The 17,958-nt window shown below is 43.7% G+C and overlaps 1 protein-coding gene across 10 annotated transcripts in view; it reads right to left on the bottom strand.

Moving 5' to 3' along the window:
- ARHGEF11 (Rho guanine nucleotide exchange factor 11) overlaps positions 1-17,958 on the bottom strand; it is a 112,607-nt gene that overhangs the window by 46,139 nt on the left and 48,510 nt on the right. For 8 of the 10 annotated variants that reach the window (XM_049694290.1, XM_049694300.1, XM_049694292.1 and 5 more), the window contains exons 2-5: positions 4,357-4,389; positions 3,167-3,181; positions 2,749-2,837; positions 1,660-1,758 (exon numbers count right to left, since the gene is read on the bottom strand). In XM_049694290.1, the coding sequence (XP_049550247.1) occupies positions 1,660-1,758; positions 2,749-2,837; positions 3,167-3,181; positions 4,357-4,389 (236 nt within the window). The remainder of the gene's footprint in view (positions 1-1,659; positions 1,759-2,748; positions 2,838-3,166; positions 3,182-4,356; positions 4,390-17,958) is intronic. The other 2 variants (XM_033414607.2, XM_033414609.2) reach the window with 2 other exon arrangements.

Below are 17,958 nucleotides of genomic sequence, written 5' to 3'. Positions count from 1 at the left end.
AGTACTTCTGGGACTGGGCCCCGGAATGAGGATTTCAATCATCCTAAGGGCCTAGGTGATTCTGATGTAGGCAGAACACAGACTACACTTTGAGAAACAGTGAACTGAGAAGCCTAAAATCTGGAAAAGACAACAACTGCTTTGTTGCTCTTGTGATTTCAATGCCAATCCAAATGAAGTCTCTTCTTCTCTCCTGCCCGAAGTACTCATACATACACAGATTTTTCAAAACTCGTATTTTACTGCAAGCCATCATTTTGTTCTTTCCTCTCCAGGTCTGAGAGGAGGCAAAACTGGAAGAGTGCTGAACTCACACTTCACTGGAGGGGGTCTCCATACTTTTTGTATCAAACAGACCATAGAGGCAAAGTACAAGTTACTGGCAGTCCCACTTGCTCTGTCTCACCCTAGTCCAGGAACCTTGAGAGAATATGGAAGCAAAGAATAAAAGTATCTTTTCAGAGCTCTACCCTAGGATATGAAAAACAAACCTCTCACTGACAAAAGTTAACTACCAAACATAAGGAGCTATAATTATTTATATCCCTGTATGATCCACATACCTCATTTTGGTCATAAATTTGAAATACTCTTTTCACTTTTCCCATTAAATAAATCCCAAATATTTCTCCCAAATTATGTAAGTATATTTCCTTCCCATTTTGCACTGTTCTTAGTGGGAAAATGCTGGCCTGCCCCCTACCCCTTTCCTTGTACTCTTCTTCAAGCCTATGACGCACCACGTTGCCAGGCCCAATCCCACTGGCTACACTGAAGTTCACTCCTGTTACGGATACTTGCTTGTGTTAGGGATACTTGCTTCATACTCTCCCCTACTCCCATCTCCTTCCTGATCATCTTCTTCAGTCTGGGTCACTTAACAACAATGATTCTACCACCTAACATATGATAGTGCTTTGAAATATCTGAAGCTTTTTCACACATCACTGGTTACTCAATCGATTTGCTTATAATGCCCTCCCTTCCCACCAAATTTCTATCCTGCCAATGTGTTTTCCATGGCCATCTTTCAAACTACTCCTGAAATCCTATTTTCTTCTAAGGAGGCTTCCTAAACTGATCAGAAGGGAAATACTTAGCTTCGAACCACCAACTACCCAAATACAAACTTACAAACACCCTTTCCTCCCACGTACTGTCCAACACACATCTTTAGGTCATTTATTACTTAGTGTTAATATATCTGCAAATACATTTAGACCAGTGTGCCTGTCTCAACTGTGAACTGCTGCAGCACAGTGACCATTCGTGCACGGAGCAAGGTCATGTGAAGGTGAGAAAGAAGAAAGCGGGTCTTCGATTTCTCCACGGCATCTTCCAACCCAGGACGAGGAGCTCCCCTGGAGGGCAATCAGGCACCAGCCTGATGACCTGAAGGCTATTCTGCCATTTTCACACTTCCAACAGGGGAAACAAGCCTGGAGTGTGATCCCTAGAAATTCTGCCTGGAAGCTTAGCATTGTGGAGACTTCCCCAGATGCCCCTGGGGAACCAGTTCTAGAATGAATCATTCATGCCCCAGGATGCCCAGGCCTCCAGAGAAAGCACATGCAAGTCCTTCAAGTCCTATGGCACTGTCGCATACATGGTGGCTTTGTAAGAACTGTACACTGCAGGTGGCAGGGACGCAACACTCACCAGGCCGCACAGACTGCACCAGAACAATGCGATCCCCGCTGACGGTGAAGCCGAAGCCATGCTGGTCCTTTTGGATGATGACACAGCGTTGAACGAGACCTGGTGAGAGGTAAGGAGGAGAAAGAAGGGAGTTCGGTAGGAACTGTCATCAGAAAGTTAGTGCACACAAGCCAGACCAACCCAGGGAGGTCCCAGTGTGTTTCTTCCTCCAGAAAGCCTTTCCAGGTTCCTCAGACTTTTCCTGCCCACACACACTATTGCAATGCCTGCCTTCCTCAGGGATCGACAAAACCCGGTCATCTACTCTGTATGCTATACAAGAAATTCCTTTCTCTGAGGTGCTGAGATGTTTGTCTCTCTCATGTATGTCTGTCTTTTTAGGCCTGTTTGGGTGAGACTGGTCGAAGAAGGGGCATGGCCAACTCCAGCCTGAAGGCTAGTGTTACAGAGAAGCAGCCCTGGGATTGAAGCCTAAGTGAGACTGGAAGTTTTCCATCAAATTACGTCCAATGAATACAGCAGGTGGGACACCAGTGCTTGCTGGTCCTGCAGAGCTGGGTAACTCACGTGGGGTGACTGAGGGCTGGCCCCTTGTCAAAATCCAGGGAAGGATAAATGACAAGAGAAAACCCTGTTTGTCACACATACAACCATATGCAGAGCGTAGGAAAAAAGAAAGAGAGACTATAACTCCTAACTGACTCCATCCCTGTGGGCATGTACTAGACATCGTGCACATCTGCAGGTATGTGTGACTGCTTCCTGTGATGGAGAAAGCATGAATTCTAGAGTTAAAACTCAACTGGTTTTAGGTCCTGGTTTTGTCTCCTACAAGCCTGTACACTTGGCAAATTTTTTAACCACTCTGTGTCTCAGTTTCTTCATCCATAAAATAGGTATGATAAAATCTACTTTCCACAATTGATAAAAGGACTGAATAAGGTAATCTGTATAAAACATATAACACAATACCTAGCTCACATTATGAGCTCAATATAAAGGCTAAGTTGTTTTACATCTGGGGTATACAGATCTGTCTGTATGAGTAAACACCTCTGTGTCTACGTGTTAATGCCCTGAGAAGGTTACCTGTTGTCTCAGAGGTGTCGGAGGGTTGGCGGTGGTGGGAAGGGGACTTGCGTTCAGGTGCTGAATCTCCCAAAGACAGGCTACTTAACCTGGAGAAAGAGTAAGAAAAGCACAACAATGAATTGGGCAGGGAGGGACCAGCCTTGTAGCAGAAGGAAGCTCTGTCAAAGGGGCCCTGAGTCTTGGGTAACAAGAGACCGACCCTCTCACCCTGTAACCCGCTCAATCTGGTGGGAGATCAGCCACATCTACCCCACTGGCAACATCACCTATCTGGAATCCTAGGTTGGCAAGGCAAGCATGATCTCTTTAATACCCAGCAAGGCATGAAGGGAAATAGCCCTTCCTGGAGTCAGGAGACAAAGAGACAATAGCAAGAACAGGGTGTGAACAAATATACATGCTTGTTGGGTCTTACCAGGCTGCAATGGGGCTGATGGAACAGAACGGAGGCAGCAGAGAAAATGAATGCGAGAAAAAGACAAGAAAAAAACAAACAGCTAGTTAGTTTTAGGTGATGATTTGTAAGGAAGGGGGGACTGGAAGGCAAGGATGGGAGGGTCACAAACACACAGAAGCCTGCAGGGACACAGCAGAGGACTGCAGTGGCTGTATCAGAGACACTCTCACTTTAGCTTCGTCTCTTCGTCCCTCTCCAAAACAAGTGTCTCTAGGAGGGTAACTAGGCCTTTAGTTGGGTAATTGGCAACTTTACCTGTTGGATAATTGGCAGCTTGTACCCTGTTCTAGAAAGGAGGCGTACAATGATGACCCAAGCCTCTGAAATTCCATTTATTTTGTGTGTACCATGGGAGAACAGGAATCTGGTCTGTTTGCTGGTAGTATTGCAACCCCATTCCTACAGCCAGCTTGAGGCACCCTGCTTAGAAACTATTAAGGCCCTACAACCTCAAGGTACCACGGATCACCAAACCAGATCGAATAATAGGGCCCCTGCAGGAACAGGAGAAGCTCAGATCATTGCTATGCCTCTCCTTTTCAGAAAAGTGTACAAGTTGCCAGTTCCTAATCAATAGTTGCTGCCCCTCCAGAGGGTGTCTCCTATTCGTATCTAGCAAATGACTATGTAGAAGGGGCTTCATGTAAGCACTGTGTGCAGTGGCAAAACACTGCCAAGACTCTAAGTGTTCATAAGGGGTGACTGGTTAAATAAACTGCAGTATATCAATATAATGACACAGTATTCAGTCATATAAAAGAATGAGGGGGCTCTTTACATATGATAAGGAATAGTCTCCAAGACATGCTGTTGAGTGGAAAAAGGAAGATGCAGAATTATGTGGACAGTAAAAGAGAAGGCATGATTTGTTTATATGTTTGCTTACATATATATAACATGTGTAAAATACCTCTGAAAGGGTACAAAAGAAAACATAGATCACTGGTTGCCTCTGAGGAAGGAAACTGTGCCAGGGGCAAAGGGATGGAGTTGGAATCTTTTCCTTATCTTCTTGTTCGTACCATTTAAATTCTGAGTCATGTGAAGGTACTAACTATTCAAATAATAAATACAACACAGTACAAATAAATAACTTTTAAATTTAAAAGAGGGGTCTTCTTCCCCCCTCACCCTGGCACCCCACTTACCTGGACAGGTGAGACTGCTTTTTACTGGCTGATCTTTGGATCAGAGAGAGAAGGACATCAAGGAAGAAGAGAGCGTGGGGCCCAGGAGAGAGTGACGCAGGAAAGGAGGAAGCAGGGAAGAAAAACGAAACAAGACATAAACCAGACAAGACACTGGAGGTGGTTGGTTTAAAAGAAAAACCACAATCAAGCTAAGAAGGACCCGGGGTGGAAACTGGCCAATGCAGTAGAACCACCTTACTAAAATGCAGATTTACCTGTGCCATTTTGCTGATTAAAACCTTTTAGAGCTTCCCCATTGTACTTGGGAGAAAGGTCACCCTGTCTTCAAGCGAAGCCATTAGGCACAGCATCGAAAAGGAAGTACTGCCTGATGCCCCTCTGCTGGCTCCCACAGCTCCCAGTACCTATCCTTACTGCATACTGTCAGTGGAGCTGCTTGTGCGCTTGTCGTAGGGCTGTAAGGTCCGCGAAGTCAGGGTGGTCTTGTTGATCAGCACCCCCTGTGCCTGACACAGTGAATGCTCCGTCCTATTTTTGGTCCCTGCTCTTCACTGTTCTTTCTCTTGCCATGGTTTCCGGCTCCTCTCTTTGCCCATACTGTTCCTTCTTCCTAGATATTCTTCTTACTCTACTCCCCATTACTACACCTGTCAGCCAGACAAGAAGGTGAACTTCCAGAAGTTCTGGCTTTCTTCAAATTACCCTAGTCCATCATGCCCTGCCACCCCCCACCTCCTCATCCAAGGTAAAGATTCAACTTAGCTCATCATTTAGTAAGTGTCCTAGAATCTATGCATGATAACTAAACGTACTGTGGTAATCATTTTGCAATACATGGATGCCAGGTCACTATGCTGTACATCTTAAACTTAGGCAGTGCTGTGTGTCAATTATACCTCAATAAAATGGAAAAAAAAGAAGTCCTAGATTCCAGACCCGTGCTATCTATCTAATACAACAGCCACTAGCCACGTGTAGATATTTAAATTTTAAAATTCTGTTTCTCAGTTGTACTATGGCTAGTGGCTACCATACAGGACAGTGCAGAATAAGACACTTCCATCGCTGCAGAAAGTTCAATTGCACAGCACTGCACTACATACTATGCCAGGCACTACGGGGTACAAAAATGAATAAGATGCAGTCACTTGCAGGTAATGGATGAGGTATACATAGAGAACTTTAGTATAAACACTGAAGGGCAACAGCTCCACTCCCCACATCGGTGAGGGATTCTCAGAATGAACTATTAAAGGCTTTTTATTCCAGCTGCTCATCTGCTGTCTTCGGCTTGATCCACAACATCCCACCCCTGGGTTACCCAGAATGGGCTTGCACTTCTCCCTCCTTACTACTTCAGGAGAAAGCCCATTCTGTCTTGGGACAGCTTGGGCCTCCTCCTTGCCTTGTTCTGCTTGACTCTGCAGGAAACTGGTTTCCTATGCCCACATTTAAGCTTAGAAGGAATGGTCTGGTAACTTAACCTGGTTTGGTTTTGCATTTGAGCTAGGTTGTGAGCTGTTCAACATAACTCAAAGCACATGAAGCCAAGGTTTATGTACCTGGCTGTAGAGGACTGTTAGGGGCAAAGACTGTTAGATCATTTCAGCAGCCATTGAAAGTTCCTCTAAAAAACAAAAAAAAAATCACAGGCTAGGGCAGAGACAGTGGAGGACATGGGGGATTACAACATAAGTATAATTTTAACAGATGCAAAAAAAATTTTTTTTTCTCTTTGAGAGCTTAAAGGAGGAAAAACTACCACTGAATTACAGGAGGAAGAAATGCCTGTATCAGCAGATCAAGACTTTAATGGTGGGCTCTCCCTCTTCCTGATGATATTCCCATCAAAACTGGGCAGCAGAGGTCAGATTCCAATCAGCCTAAATTTGATGGGCATGGAGAAGGCCCAGGAGAGTAGAGAAGTTCTCGCAAAATTTGTGGCTCTCTAAACGGCATCGTTGAGATAGATCTTCTGAATCAACTTCTCAGTAACCCCCATATTTATCCAGTCAGTTATGGAGACTGGTAAGTCCTTTTATGTTTTCCCAGAGTCGCTCCTTCCTTTACATTATCACTGATATCCATCACTTTAAGCCACATGTCCATTGCCTCAAGTCTGGATGACTTAAGAAAAAAAAAAAAAACACCTCTTGTTTTCACTCTCCAGTCCCTCTAGCATTCTACCACAAAGGACTAACTTTCCCAAACAATATTTCTTTGGGTCCCCCCCCGGTCAAGAACCTATGATTTCCCTTCTTACTCTCTATATGATCGGATGTGCGTGCATTTGCCTGGTGTTAAAGGCCTTTCATCAAGTGGATCCAAGTACCTTTCAAATTCACTCTTATTACTTGTTCACTTTTCCTTACCTCTACTGGATCCTAAAAGATTCCGTGCTCATTCTCACCTCTGCTTTATGAAGACCTCCATCCCTTCTCCTCTCTATCCCTCCTTCACTCCTTTTTCAAGGCTCTGGTCAAATGGCACTGATTCCATGAAGCATTCCCTGGCCACTGCAGCTCACATTTCTTTTACCCCAACATTTTTTGGGAAAATTTTCAAACCTATTATTAAAGTTGAAGGGGCAGCATGATGAACACCTATATACCCTTCATCTAGATTCACCAATTAACATTTGTCACTTGCTTTATCTTTCTATGATTATACACTTTTTCCCATTTGAAAGTTGCACACATCATGACATTTTACCCCTAAATATTTCAGCATATGTCCCCCAAGACCCTTGGAATTCTATATAACCACAATGCCATCAGCACACCCAATGAGTTTAACTTTGATACGATAATATTATCTAGGGCTTCCCTGGTGGCGCAGTGGTTAAGAACCCTCCTGCCAATGCAGGGGACACGGGTTCAATCCCTGGTCTGGGAAGATCCCACATGCCACAAAGTAACTAGGCCCGTGAGCCACAACTACTGAGCCTGCACTCTAGAGCCCGCAAGCCACGACTACTGGAGCCCGCGAGCCACAACTACTGAAGCCCGCGTGCCTAGAGCCCATGCTCCACAACAAGAGAAGCCACGACGATGAGAAGCCACGACGATGAGAAGCCCGCGCACTGCAACGAAGAATAGCCCCCACTCGCCGCAACTAGAGAAAGCCCGTGCACAGCAACGAAGACCCTACACAGCCAAAAAATAAAAACAAAAAATAATAATATTATCTAATATATAGTCTATATTCAAATTTCCCTAATTGTTTCATTAATCTCCTACATAGTTGTTCCCCGACTGCCTCAATACACGATCCAGTCAAAGATCTCAGAATTGCATTCATTCATGGTTTTTAGATTCATTTAATCTAGAATATCACCCCCTGCCTGCCCACTTTTCTTAGTCTCTCCTAACACTGACATGTAGAAGAGTTCAGGCCAGTTGTCTTATTGAATGGCCTGTAACAGATCTGCCTGTCTCCTCAGGATTAGATTCAGATTAAACATTTTAAAATAATATTAGATAAGTGATGTAGCATAACTTGCCCATTTCTGGTGATCCTATGTTTGATTACTTAGATAAGTTGGTGCTCCTAAGATTTCTCAATGGTAAAAGTATATTTTCCCATTTGAATTAGTGGGAAATCTGTGGGGTGATATTTTGAGACTGGTGAATATCCTGTTGTCCAACAGCTTCCCACCCAATAGTTTTACTATCCATTGATGATCCTGGCCTGAACCACTTACTGCACTGGTGGCTGCAAAATGGCATTTTGGGAAAATTTTCAAACCTACATTAAAGTTGAAGGGGCAGCATGATGAGGTGAAGGAATTCTATCATTCCTTCTATATCTATTAGCAGGCAAACTTGTAAAGAAGGTCATTTTGTCCCTTTTCTGGAATAGTGCTATGAACTCACGAATTTTTCCCCCCCAATGCAATGCATTATAATCCATTACTGCTTTTAAAAAAATGTTAAAGTTGTCCCAGTTTGGCTGGTGGGAGCTTCTACTAGCCAGCTGTGTCCTTTAAAGTGTCACTATCTGTCTTTGAGTGCATCCTTATTTTCTGGCACACACACACAAATACTCCAGGCTCACCTTGTATTTTCCCTATGTCAGACTTTGACTCAAACATTTCTCTAAGGAGCCCTGGTTCCTTTTAGTAGGAAATGTATTTAGAAACAAGATCTGGATGCTAGGTGCTCACTGCTGCTAAGCTGTCACTGCTTCTAGGCCCTTTCAATGGACAGAGCCAGGAAATAAATTGATTAAGAAATTGTGAGTTCACAATAAAATCTTGTTCGACTCCAACACTACAGGGTTCTTCCTCATCTTCCCCAACTCCGTATTTTATCTTCCTTTTCCCATAGTGAGAACCTTGTTCACAAACAACAGTAATACATTTACTCATTTGTCTCTTCTGTAATACATCAAATACTGTTTTCAGAGTTCCTACATCAGTAACACCGGCAACAGCAAACTTATTAAGCAAAGTTCAGCATTTCCTTGCAATTCTTTCTGTCCTTAGACTATATCCCACTAAAGGTATACAGCCAGTACTGTGTGTGAAAGTTACTTTGGATTAATTCTTCTTTATGTTATCAATTTGAAATGCATTTAGGTTACTTTTTTTTTGGCTGCACCATCCAGCATGTGGGATCTTAGTCTCCCACCAGGGACCGAACCTGCACCCCTGCAGTGGAAGCGTGGAGTCTTAACCACTGTACCGTCAGGGAAGTCCCTAGGTTTCTTTTTATATTTGTCTGTAATTTTAGGGTTTGCTTTTTCAGGCTTATTTATTTAATTTTATTTTTTGAATCTGTCAAACATTTACATGGTTGAAAACTCAAAATGCAATTTAAAAGGTATATTCAGAAGTGTCCCTGTCCCTTCATCCCACTCCTTACCAAGTAACCACTTTCATTTGTTTTTGGTTTTCTGTGTTTCTTCTTGTAAAAACTAAGCAAACACATATAAATACTCTTATTTTCCTTTCTTGCTTCCACAACAGGTAGTATCCTACACCTTTTACACTTTGATTTCTCACTTAATATACCCTCAAAGAAGCTCCGTATCAGTTCCCAGAAATCTTCCATTTCCTCATCCTTTTCTTTACAATGCAGCCCACATTCTTTCACAAATGTTCCTCCTTCCTACACTGCTCCCTATCATCTGCTGTGTTAGTCTTGCCTCTCTGCCAGAGGGCAATGGTTACAGGGTGGTCTTCCTGGTATGCTCTCCAGCACCAGACACAGGATGGGCGCTCTGCAAATACATGGTGAAACAGCCTCCTCATCCTAGCCTAGAGGGTGTGTGAGGAAGCAGGGAAAGTTCTGGTGACCTTCCAGACAGCAAAGCTGAAGACTGGTACCAGCCCACAAGTCCCTGCTGTTGGCCTATGGTATTTGTGTGTGTGTGTGTATGTGTGTGTGTGTGTATACACACATATATACATATGTGTACACACATATATGTATATGTGTGTGTATACACACACATATGTATATATGTGTGTATACACACATATATATGTATATATGTGTGTTTAAAATTAATTGTCAAAAAATTTAAAAATCAGGCAATTTCATATTTAAAAATACAGGTTTCTGGTTTCTCTTGAAAAGGCAGAAGTTCTGGCATCACTGGGGCTTTAGTCTCATATGGTGACAACTGGCTTAAGCTGGGTGGTATCAGCCCCTTCCAATGGGAGGTCTCTTCATCCTTAGCCCCACTCCACCACAAATGTGTAAATGAGGGAAAAGCCGAGAATATCCTTGTTCTGTGATAATAATTATTTAAGTTCTTACTAGCTACCAGGTACCATGCTAAACATTTGACATACATTATCTTATTTAACCATCACAAAAGCCTGGTGAGGCAGGTAGTACATCTCCATTCTCGGATGAGTGAACAGAGGTTAAGTAACTGACTTCAAGGTCTGTGTTCCTAAACAAAAAGCTATATGACCTGTGCCCGTATGCAGACCTAATTGGTCTTTACTGGGCTTTCTCTATTTTCTTTTTTACATACATACGTACACACATGCACACATATACAAGCACACATATAATATATACATCTTACATGTGCACACATATATAATATATATGATGATATATATATGAGATACAAATACATAATACATATATGCAATACATGTATATAAAGATATAGAACACACATGATAGACAGATAGATATAAAAAGTACACTATACATAGGCTGACCTAGGTGTTTTGAGTCTGGGGCAAAGTAATGTTCTTGAATCCCTGCCCAAAGCGAGGAGTAGTAACCAGGAAAGAGCTACCTTGCCAGGACCTTAGTTCTAGATAAAGTCCATACTCACTGAACCCTGACCTGGTCCTACTGGTCTGGTTTCCCTTATCTGCCAGGGTGGAGCTTTAAGCAGCTTCCTGGCACCCTAACTTTCCAAGGATTCTGCCTCTGGGTAGAATTTTCCCCATAGTCTGAGGCTGGAAACATAGCACATCCCTATAGTAAATAAAAGAGGCCAGTTTGCAGACAATCCTTGCTGACAGAATATGACATAAATGCTCCCTAAGAGCTTATATAACTGAAGACATTAAGAGGGAAAAAAGGGTACAGATCAAATAAAAGCAGTGGTTTCAATCAGAACCAGAGTGCAGAGTTAACACTTTAAATGATGTTGCAGAAAAGCGTTGGGCTTGGAAATCAGGGAAATTCAGGTGCTAATTCCAATTCTGTCTCTAATTCACTGTGGGCCACTACCCACTTGACTTCCACACGTGTCAATTCTCTCATCTGTAAAAGCAGAGGGCAGAACAATGGAGTGGGAAAGTAGGCAATGTAGCCAGAAAAGGCTCACATCTCAAGTGGATCATTTACTAGCTGAGGAGCAGCATATGAATTACTTGAGGCTCTAACCCTGCGGGTTCAACTCAGCAGGTCTGTGGTATGAATACTATTTTTATTTCAACAGGTAGTCCAAGTGATTCCTTATTTAGAGGACAGTAACTTTGAGGAACTCTCAAAACAAGTTCCTTAACTTCTTAGTCTATCATCTATTTTCCCTGGTAGACCTTAAACCCCTTGAGAACAAGGACGGCATCTTACTCATCCTTGTAACACCGGCCAAGGTCCAGCAAAGCGTCTTGTGCGCGGTGGGCACCTGCTCCAAAATGTTTGCTGAAGTAATGTACACGTCCTTTCTTTCTCCCAGAGCTGAGGTGAGGATCAAAGAGGTAAGATTTGTTAAGTTCTTTGGAAGTGTAAAGTCCTATGCAAATGGCTCTACTGTGTTTTCTGAAGTCTTGTCCAGGTCCCGATTGGGTGACCTTACACTCAACATGTGTCAGAGGTGAGCGGAACAGTACAAGATTGAGTGAGTGAACAATACGTGGAAAAGTGGGGATGACTCCTGGTGTGTTCTAATTCTAGGTAGGGCAGAGCCAGGAAAGCTCTCCTTTGCACTTCCATGAAGGACTCCTGGAGAACAAGAGGCTTAGGGACTTGTTTGACGATCAGGGCAGACAACTTGGCAGACGGGGTTGTGTGGAGGCAGAGAACTGGTATGCCGACAGGGTAGCACGCGGCCCATGTGGTATGGTCTGGAAAGCACAGCTTTAGGGGTAAAGTATGGGCTCCAGCTCAGGCTCAGCCTTGTCCTCACTGTGTAGTCTCAGGCAAACCACCCAACCTCTCCAAGTCTCAGTTTCTCAATAACAAATGTGGAATTCCACTTTCCTCAAAGGGCGACTGGCGGAACCAAATCACCATCACGGATCCCTCGAAGCTAAAATGTTCACACTGAAATCAATCTCCCCAGCCCAAGCCTGACCCTGGCTCCTGAGCAAATAGTTCCTCCTCAGGAAACAGGGCCACACACAGTCACTCATGCCAGAAACCTGAGTTATTTTTGACACCCCCTCAAATCTAACCAACCGCCAAGTCCTACTGATATTACCTACTATTATTTTTGGAATCCACTTACTTTTGCCCCTTCCTGTCACACGCTGTTGGAAGACACCTCTCACCTAGAACAACCGGTCTCCTCACATCTCCTCCAGCCTCCACTCCTTTAGAATTCACCCATTCTCTACACACAGTCAGGGGGGTTTCTTCAAAAGATAATTTAGAACACACATCACCCTTCCGTGGTTTCCCGCTGTCCTTGTATAAAGTTCCAAATCCTCTGCATGGCCTGGCAGGTTCTCATCTCTTGTGCTTCCCCCCGCTGCCCCCCACCTTGCTCACTATACTGCAAACCTAGGGGCCTTCTCTCCCACCTCAGCCAGGTCAACTCACACTCATTCTTCATGGTTAAGCGTAAATGCTTCTCCTCAGCGAAGCTCTCTCCGATACCCAAGAAGCTGAGTCTCCCTTGAAATTTCCCTTTGCAATGTCTAACTCAAGAGTAACTAGTTATTTGGGTGTTTTCCTGATTGTTTAATGTCTACTTTCCTCATTTAATGATAAACGTCATTGTCTCTTATTCTCTAGAGCACGCAGCAGCTCCAGAACACAGTACATAGTGGACATTCAAATAAATACGTGTTGAAAGATGAAATCAGATAATACACACAAAAGAACTTTACAGACATCAAAATATCGTAAGCACATACTTACCATCAAAAGTGTTCTGAGTAACCTCCACAATGCATGTATGGTAGGGTTAAAGCCACAGTTTCACAGTTTTAACAAAGGCTAAATGAAGTAGGAAGGTGTTAGCCTCTCCATGCACTTACAGCAGGGAGTGACATCAACCTGGCTGTAAGAACTGGTTAAGCTCCTAAAGTCTTCCATCTCTCAGATCTCTAGAATCCAATTCTGTGCACAAAGCAGCGAAGCATTCACTAAACAAGAAAATGCACGTTAGGATGTGCTGGTAACTACAGAGTAGATCTGGTTGAGGGGATGGCCAAAGGAGGAATCAGAGAGGAGACATTTAACCAGAGCCTGGGGAAGGGTGGAAGTCTGATGGGAAGCTGTGCTGTGCAAGGACATGCTAGGGGGAGCAAACAGCATAAGCAGAGGCACAGAAGGAGGTCAAGAACACAGCAAATTTGGTGAGGCTGTCAGTGCATCACAGGGGAGAAAAGAGGAAAGGGCCAGACAAGAGGAGTGAACAAGAGATAAAACTGAAAAGACATGGGTTCTCGTCCTGGTTCTGCCACTTAACAGCTGGTGGACATTAGGAAACTCTCTCAAACTCACTGAGTCTCAGTTTCTCCACCTAAAAAATGTGGATAACTCACCTGCCCTGCTCTACCTATCTCATAGAGCTGCTGTGAGAATTAAATGAGATAGGGTATATCAAAGGTTTTCAAAACTAAAACAACATATTCATGTTAGGAAGTACAAGGACAGAGGAAAAGGTTAGGGTAGGTTATGGATTTTATTCTTTACAGAGGGGAGCTGTTGAAGGTTTTCTAGAAGGGAGTAACAGGAGCAGATCTAGTTCCTTAAAAAAGTAAAAATAGAACTACCATACGACCCAGCAATCCCACTACTGGGCATATACCCTGAGAAAACCATAATTCTAAAAGAGTCATGTACCACAATGTTCACTGCAGCTCTATTTACAATAGCCAGGACATGGAAACAACCGAAGTGTCCATCGACAGATGAATAGATAAAGAAGATGTGGCACATATATACAATGGAATATTTCTCAGCCATAAGAAGAAACGAAATTATTTGTAGTGAGGTGGATGGACCTAGAATCTGTCATACAGAGTGAAGTAAGTCAGAAACAGAAAAACAAATACCGTATGCTAACACATATATATATATGGAATCTAAAAAAAGAAGGTCATGAAGAACCTAGGGGCAAGACGGGAATAAAGACGCAGACCTACTAGAGAATGGACTTGAGGATACGGGGAGGGCGAAGGGTAAGCTGGGACAAAGGGAGAGTGGCATGGACATATATACACTACCAAATGTAAAATAGATAGCTAGTGGGAAGCAGCCACATAGCACAGGGAGATCAGCTCAGTGCTCTGTGACCACCTAGAGGGGTGGGATAGGGCGGGTGGGAGGGAGGGATATGCAAGAGGGAAGAGATATGGGGATATATGTATATGTATAGCTGATTCACTTTGTTATAAAGCAGAAACTAACACACAATTGCAAAGCAATTATACTCCAATAAAGATGTTTAAAAAAAAAAAGACAGGTCTGACTGCAGTGAGTAGAGTGGACAAGAAGAGATTAAGGCTGGAGGCCCAGAGAACAGGTGGGGCAGAGATGATGTGTACCTGAATGAGAGCCCAGCTGCTGGGATATAACAGCAAAGGCAGGAGAGAGAGAGACCACTGAGAGTGGCTGCTGGAGGCCGACATGAGGAGTACCTTCCGGCCCTGCACTATGTAACAGGGAAGCCGCAGAGCACCCGAAATGTGACTAGTCTGAACTGAGACACTGTCAGTACAAAGATTTCAGAGACTAAGTACAAAAAAAAAAGAATGTAAAATATTAATAATTCTTATATCGATTACATGTTGAAATAACATATTTTGAATATATTGAGTTAAATGAAATACACATTAAATTTAATTCACCTGTTTTTCTTTACTATTTCTAATGTGGCTACTAGAAAATTTTCAGTTACACTCGAGGCTTGCACTCTATTTCTATTGGACAGCGCTGGTCTGGCCTCCTCTGGTCACAGCTGTACTGCATTGTGCCTTCTCTCCCATGGCAGGGCCTCATGCCCTTCAGACCAGTCAAAGGAAGCTAGAAATCTGCCCAGAGTCACTCCTCCCACGCTCCTTTGTTTCCCACAGCACCTGCTACACGTTTCTGCCAAAGCACTTCGTACATGGGCACCGACCTTTCTCCCTTGTTTGCTGGACTGTGAGCCCATGAGGGTGCGCCACAGCATCTCTGGAGCCCCAGTGAGGAAGCAGCGAGCCCTGCTCTGGGGGCGGCTGTCTGCAGTGCTAAGCAGAGAACAATGCCACACGACCCTGGCTGTGCACCCTTCTCTTCACTCAGAACCACTAGCCTCCCAGGCTCTACCAGCACAGGTATAGATGCACATCTGATGTCTACAAGTTGTCACACATCCCTCTGGAAAAGCTCAATGCTCAGGCTATGCCCAGGAATTCAAACTGATATTGAGGAGCGGCGTGGGGGAGTGTGGAGTTAGAACGGGCGTGTGTCCTGGCTCTGTCTCTGATCATTTGTGTGACCGAGGCAAAGTTGCTCTCTGTGATCCTCAGTTTTCTCATCCACAAAACTGGAATACTAGCTACCTGTCCTGCAGGGCTGTTGTAAGAACTGGTGTAATGTAAGTGAAGTCTCTAGCACAATGTCTGGCACAGAGCAATGCTCAAAAAATGATTGCTATTCTTGTTATTTATGAGACCCTAAGTCAAACATAATTAGTAAGCTACTGCTAAAGCCATCATATCCTGCCTCACAGCACAAAATAAACAAATTTTGAGTTATCTAATACAGACGCAACCATCTCACCGATCTCCTCGGAAGCAAACGACCTATTGCTGTTATATCAGTTGACATTCATTTGCTTTTGTCTAAGTATCCTCCAAACTGCTACCTTTGATAAAAATAATGTGCTTCAGGACGGAAAGAGGAGACCAGGAGGCCTGGATACCAGTGTTAATGCTGCCATTCACTAGCTGTGTAATTCCGTGTGTGCGTGCGTGCGTGCGTGCGTGCGTGCGTGTGTGTGTGTGTGTGTGGTTTGGGGGTGTGGCGGTGCACACAGAAAGGGAAATCATGGAGATCATGGAGGCTGCCATAGCAGCAGGGAGGGAACAGGCCAAAGTGGTGAGAGGGCAGGACTGACAGTCTAGACATCTGGGTTCTAGACCAAATCTGCCCCTATTTTTTTGTTTACCCTTGAAAAAGGAGAAGAAAATTATATAGAACAAGCACCTAATATGTTACAGGCATTCATTTAATCCTCACAATAACCTGGTGAGGTAGACATTGTTATTTTCCTTAACAGATGAGAAAATGAGATTCAGAGAAGTTAAATAGTTTGCCCAAGAACACAGGTGCTAAATGATAGAGCCAGGAACATGAGCTTAAGTTGGCCCGACCAAAGTCCAGTCTTCCCCTCTCAGCACCTTGACTTCCTCTCCTGCAATGAAGGGGCTGGACCACATTATCTCTCGTCCTTTCTCACACTAACGTTGCATGATTCTTTGTCCCTCACCATGTTTCTCTGGCATATCAGGTCTTTGCACCCAGAGGGGGCTCAGGTAGAACTAAATTCATTCGACTGGGAGAAAACAGTCGACACCCTCACCAACAATCATCTAGAAGCACTTCAAGGTCTGCACTGGTAATAAGGCCCACAAGATGGCTAAGAATATTTTTATTCATTTCCCAGTTTTCACAAAAGCAAAGGAACAAGAAGCAAAGCCTAGAATTCACAAGGTAAAGAATAAGCATCTGTCATAAGGCCCAAGGCTTAGGAGGGTGGCGTGGAGAGGGCCTCCATCTATGGAAGGAGGTTTCTTCCTTGCCTACATCATGCCCACTGTGTGACAGTGGACAAGCCACATAACACCTCTAAGTGTCAGCTTTCGTGCTGGTAAAACAGGAAGATCACGCTTTGCACTTCTCACAGGGCACTGTGATAACTAAATTATTTGTAAACCAAAAATCACTCTACAGGTATATCTTGTTTTACCTAAAGTTTTCCTGGAAAGATAAGTAAACGTGTCCTGAAGTGAACCCTCCGGAAGGTGATGACACTAATTTAAAAACAAACTTTCAAAAGACTGGGTTTTCTTAAAGCGAGGCATACCTTGTTTTCTACTCCATAAAAATAGAATTGTTATTCGAGTCAGTTTTTTATTGTTGGCACAAATAAAGGACAAACCAGAAAACAAATAACCCAGAATAACAGCCAATCCAAGAAGTCTCCATTTTGCTTTAAAAAAGTTTTGTCGTTTGTCTCAGAAGATTCACCTTTTTGCTTTACTTTGTTAAGGTGGATTTTAAATTAGTGGTTTCAATTCCCTGAGTTCATAACACAATCATTAGGAAAGTACTTGGTGGCAGAAGAAAGCTAGTCTTCGATTTTAAAACTGCCGAGGTTAAACCATAAAATGAGTGACTAGCAGAGGTAACTTGAGTTGACGTGCGTTGACAGTAGCACATCTGCTCTTCTTTGCAATCCCTTTCCTACCTCAGGGAGGTGGTACCCTTTTCTTCAGCTGAGGTAACTGCAGGAAGATGCAAATCTAGTCATAGCATCTAAGCTACCAACTGTAATGGGGGAGGGGACCCAGAACATCACAGGCTGAGCGTCCCTACCCTCCACATTCTTAGCTAGTGACTTCAGGAAGCCCTGCCGGAGGCAGAGAGAAGAAAGAAGGGTGGGGGTGGGGGCTTCTTCTCCAGCCTGCAACAGGCTCCCTACAAATTCCTGTTCCATCCTCCTAAAAACTGCCCGGAAACTCCCCTCTTTCTGGAAGTCTTCCTCAGTTAACTCTCTAATGATGACCACTCCTATTCTTTGCATCCTGCTAGCCCTTAAGCATTTGAGTTGTGCTATAAACACATATATCCTTGCCTCCGTATTACTTTAAAAGGGAACTCAAGTATTCTGTGTTTTGTCTAATAAAATACTTGTTCTGAAGGAAGGACTCACTATCTTCTATTTTTGTGTCTCGTTAGC

The sequence above is a fragment of the Orcinus orca genome, chromosome 1 (assembly GCF_937001465.1).
Source record: "Orcinus orca chromosome 1, mOrcOrc1.1, whole genome shotgun sequence".
NCBI lineage: Eukaryota > Metazoa > Chordata > Mammalia > Artiodactyla > Delphinidae > Orcinus > Orcinus orca.
This window is presented reverse-complemented; position numbering and strand designations above follow the sequence as displayed.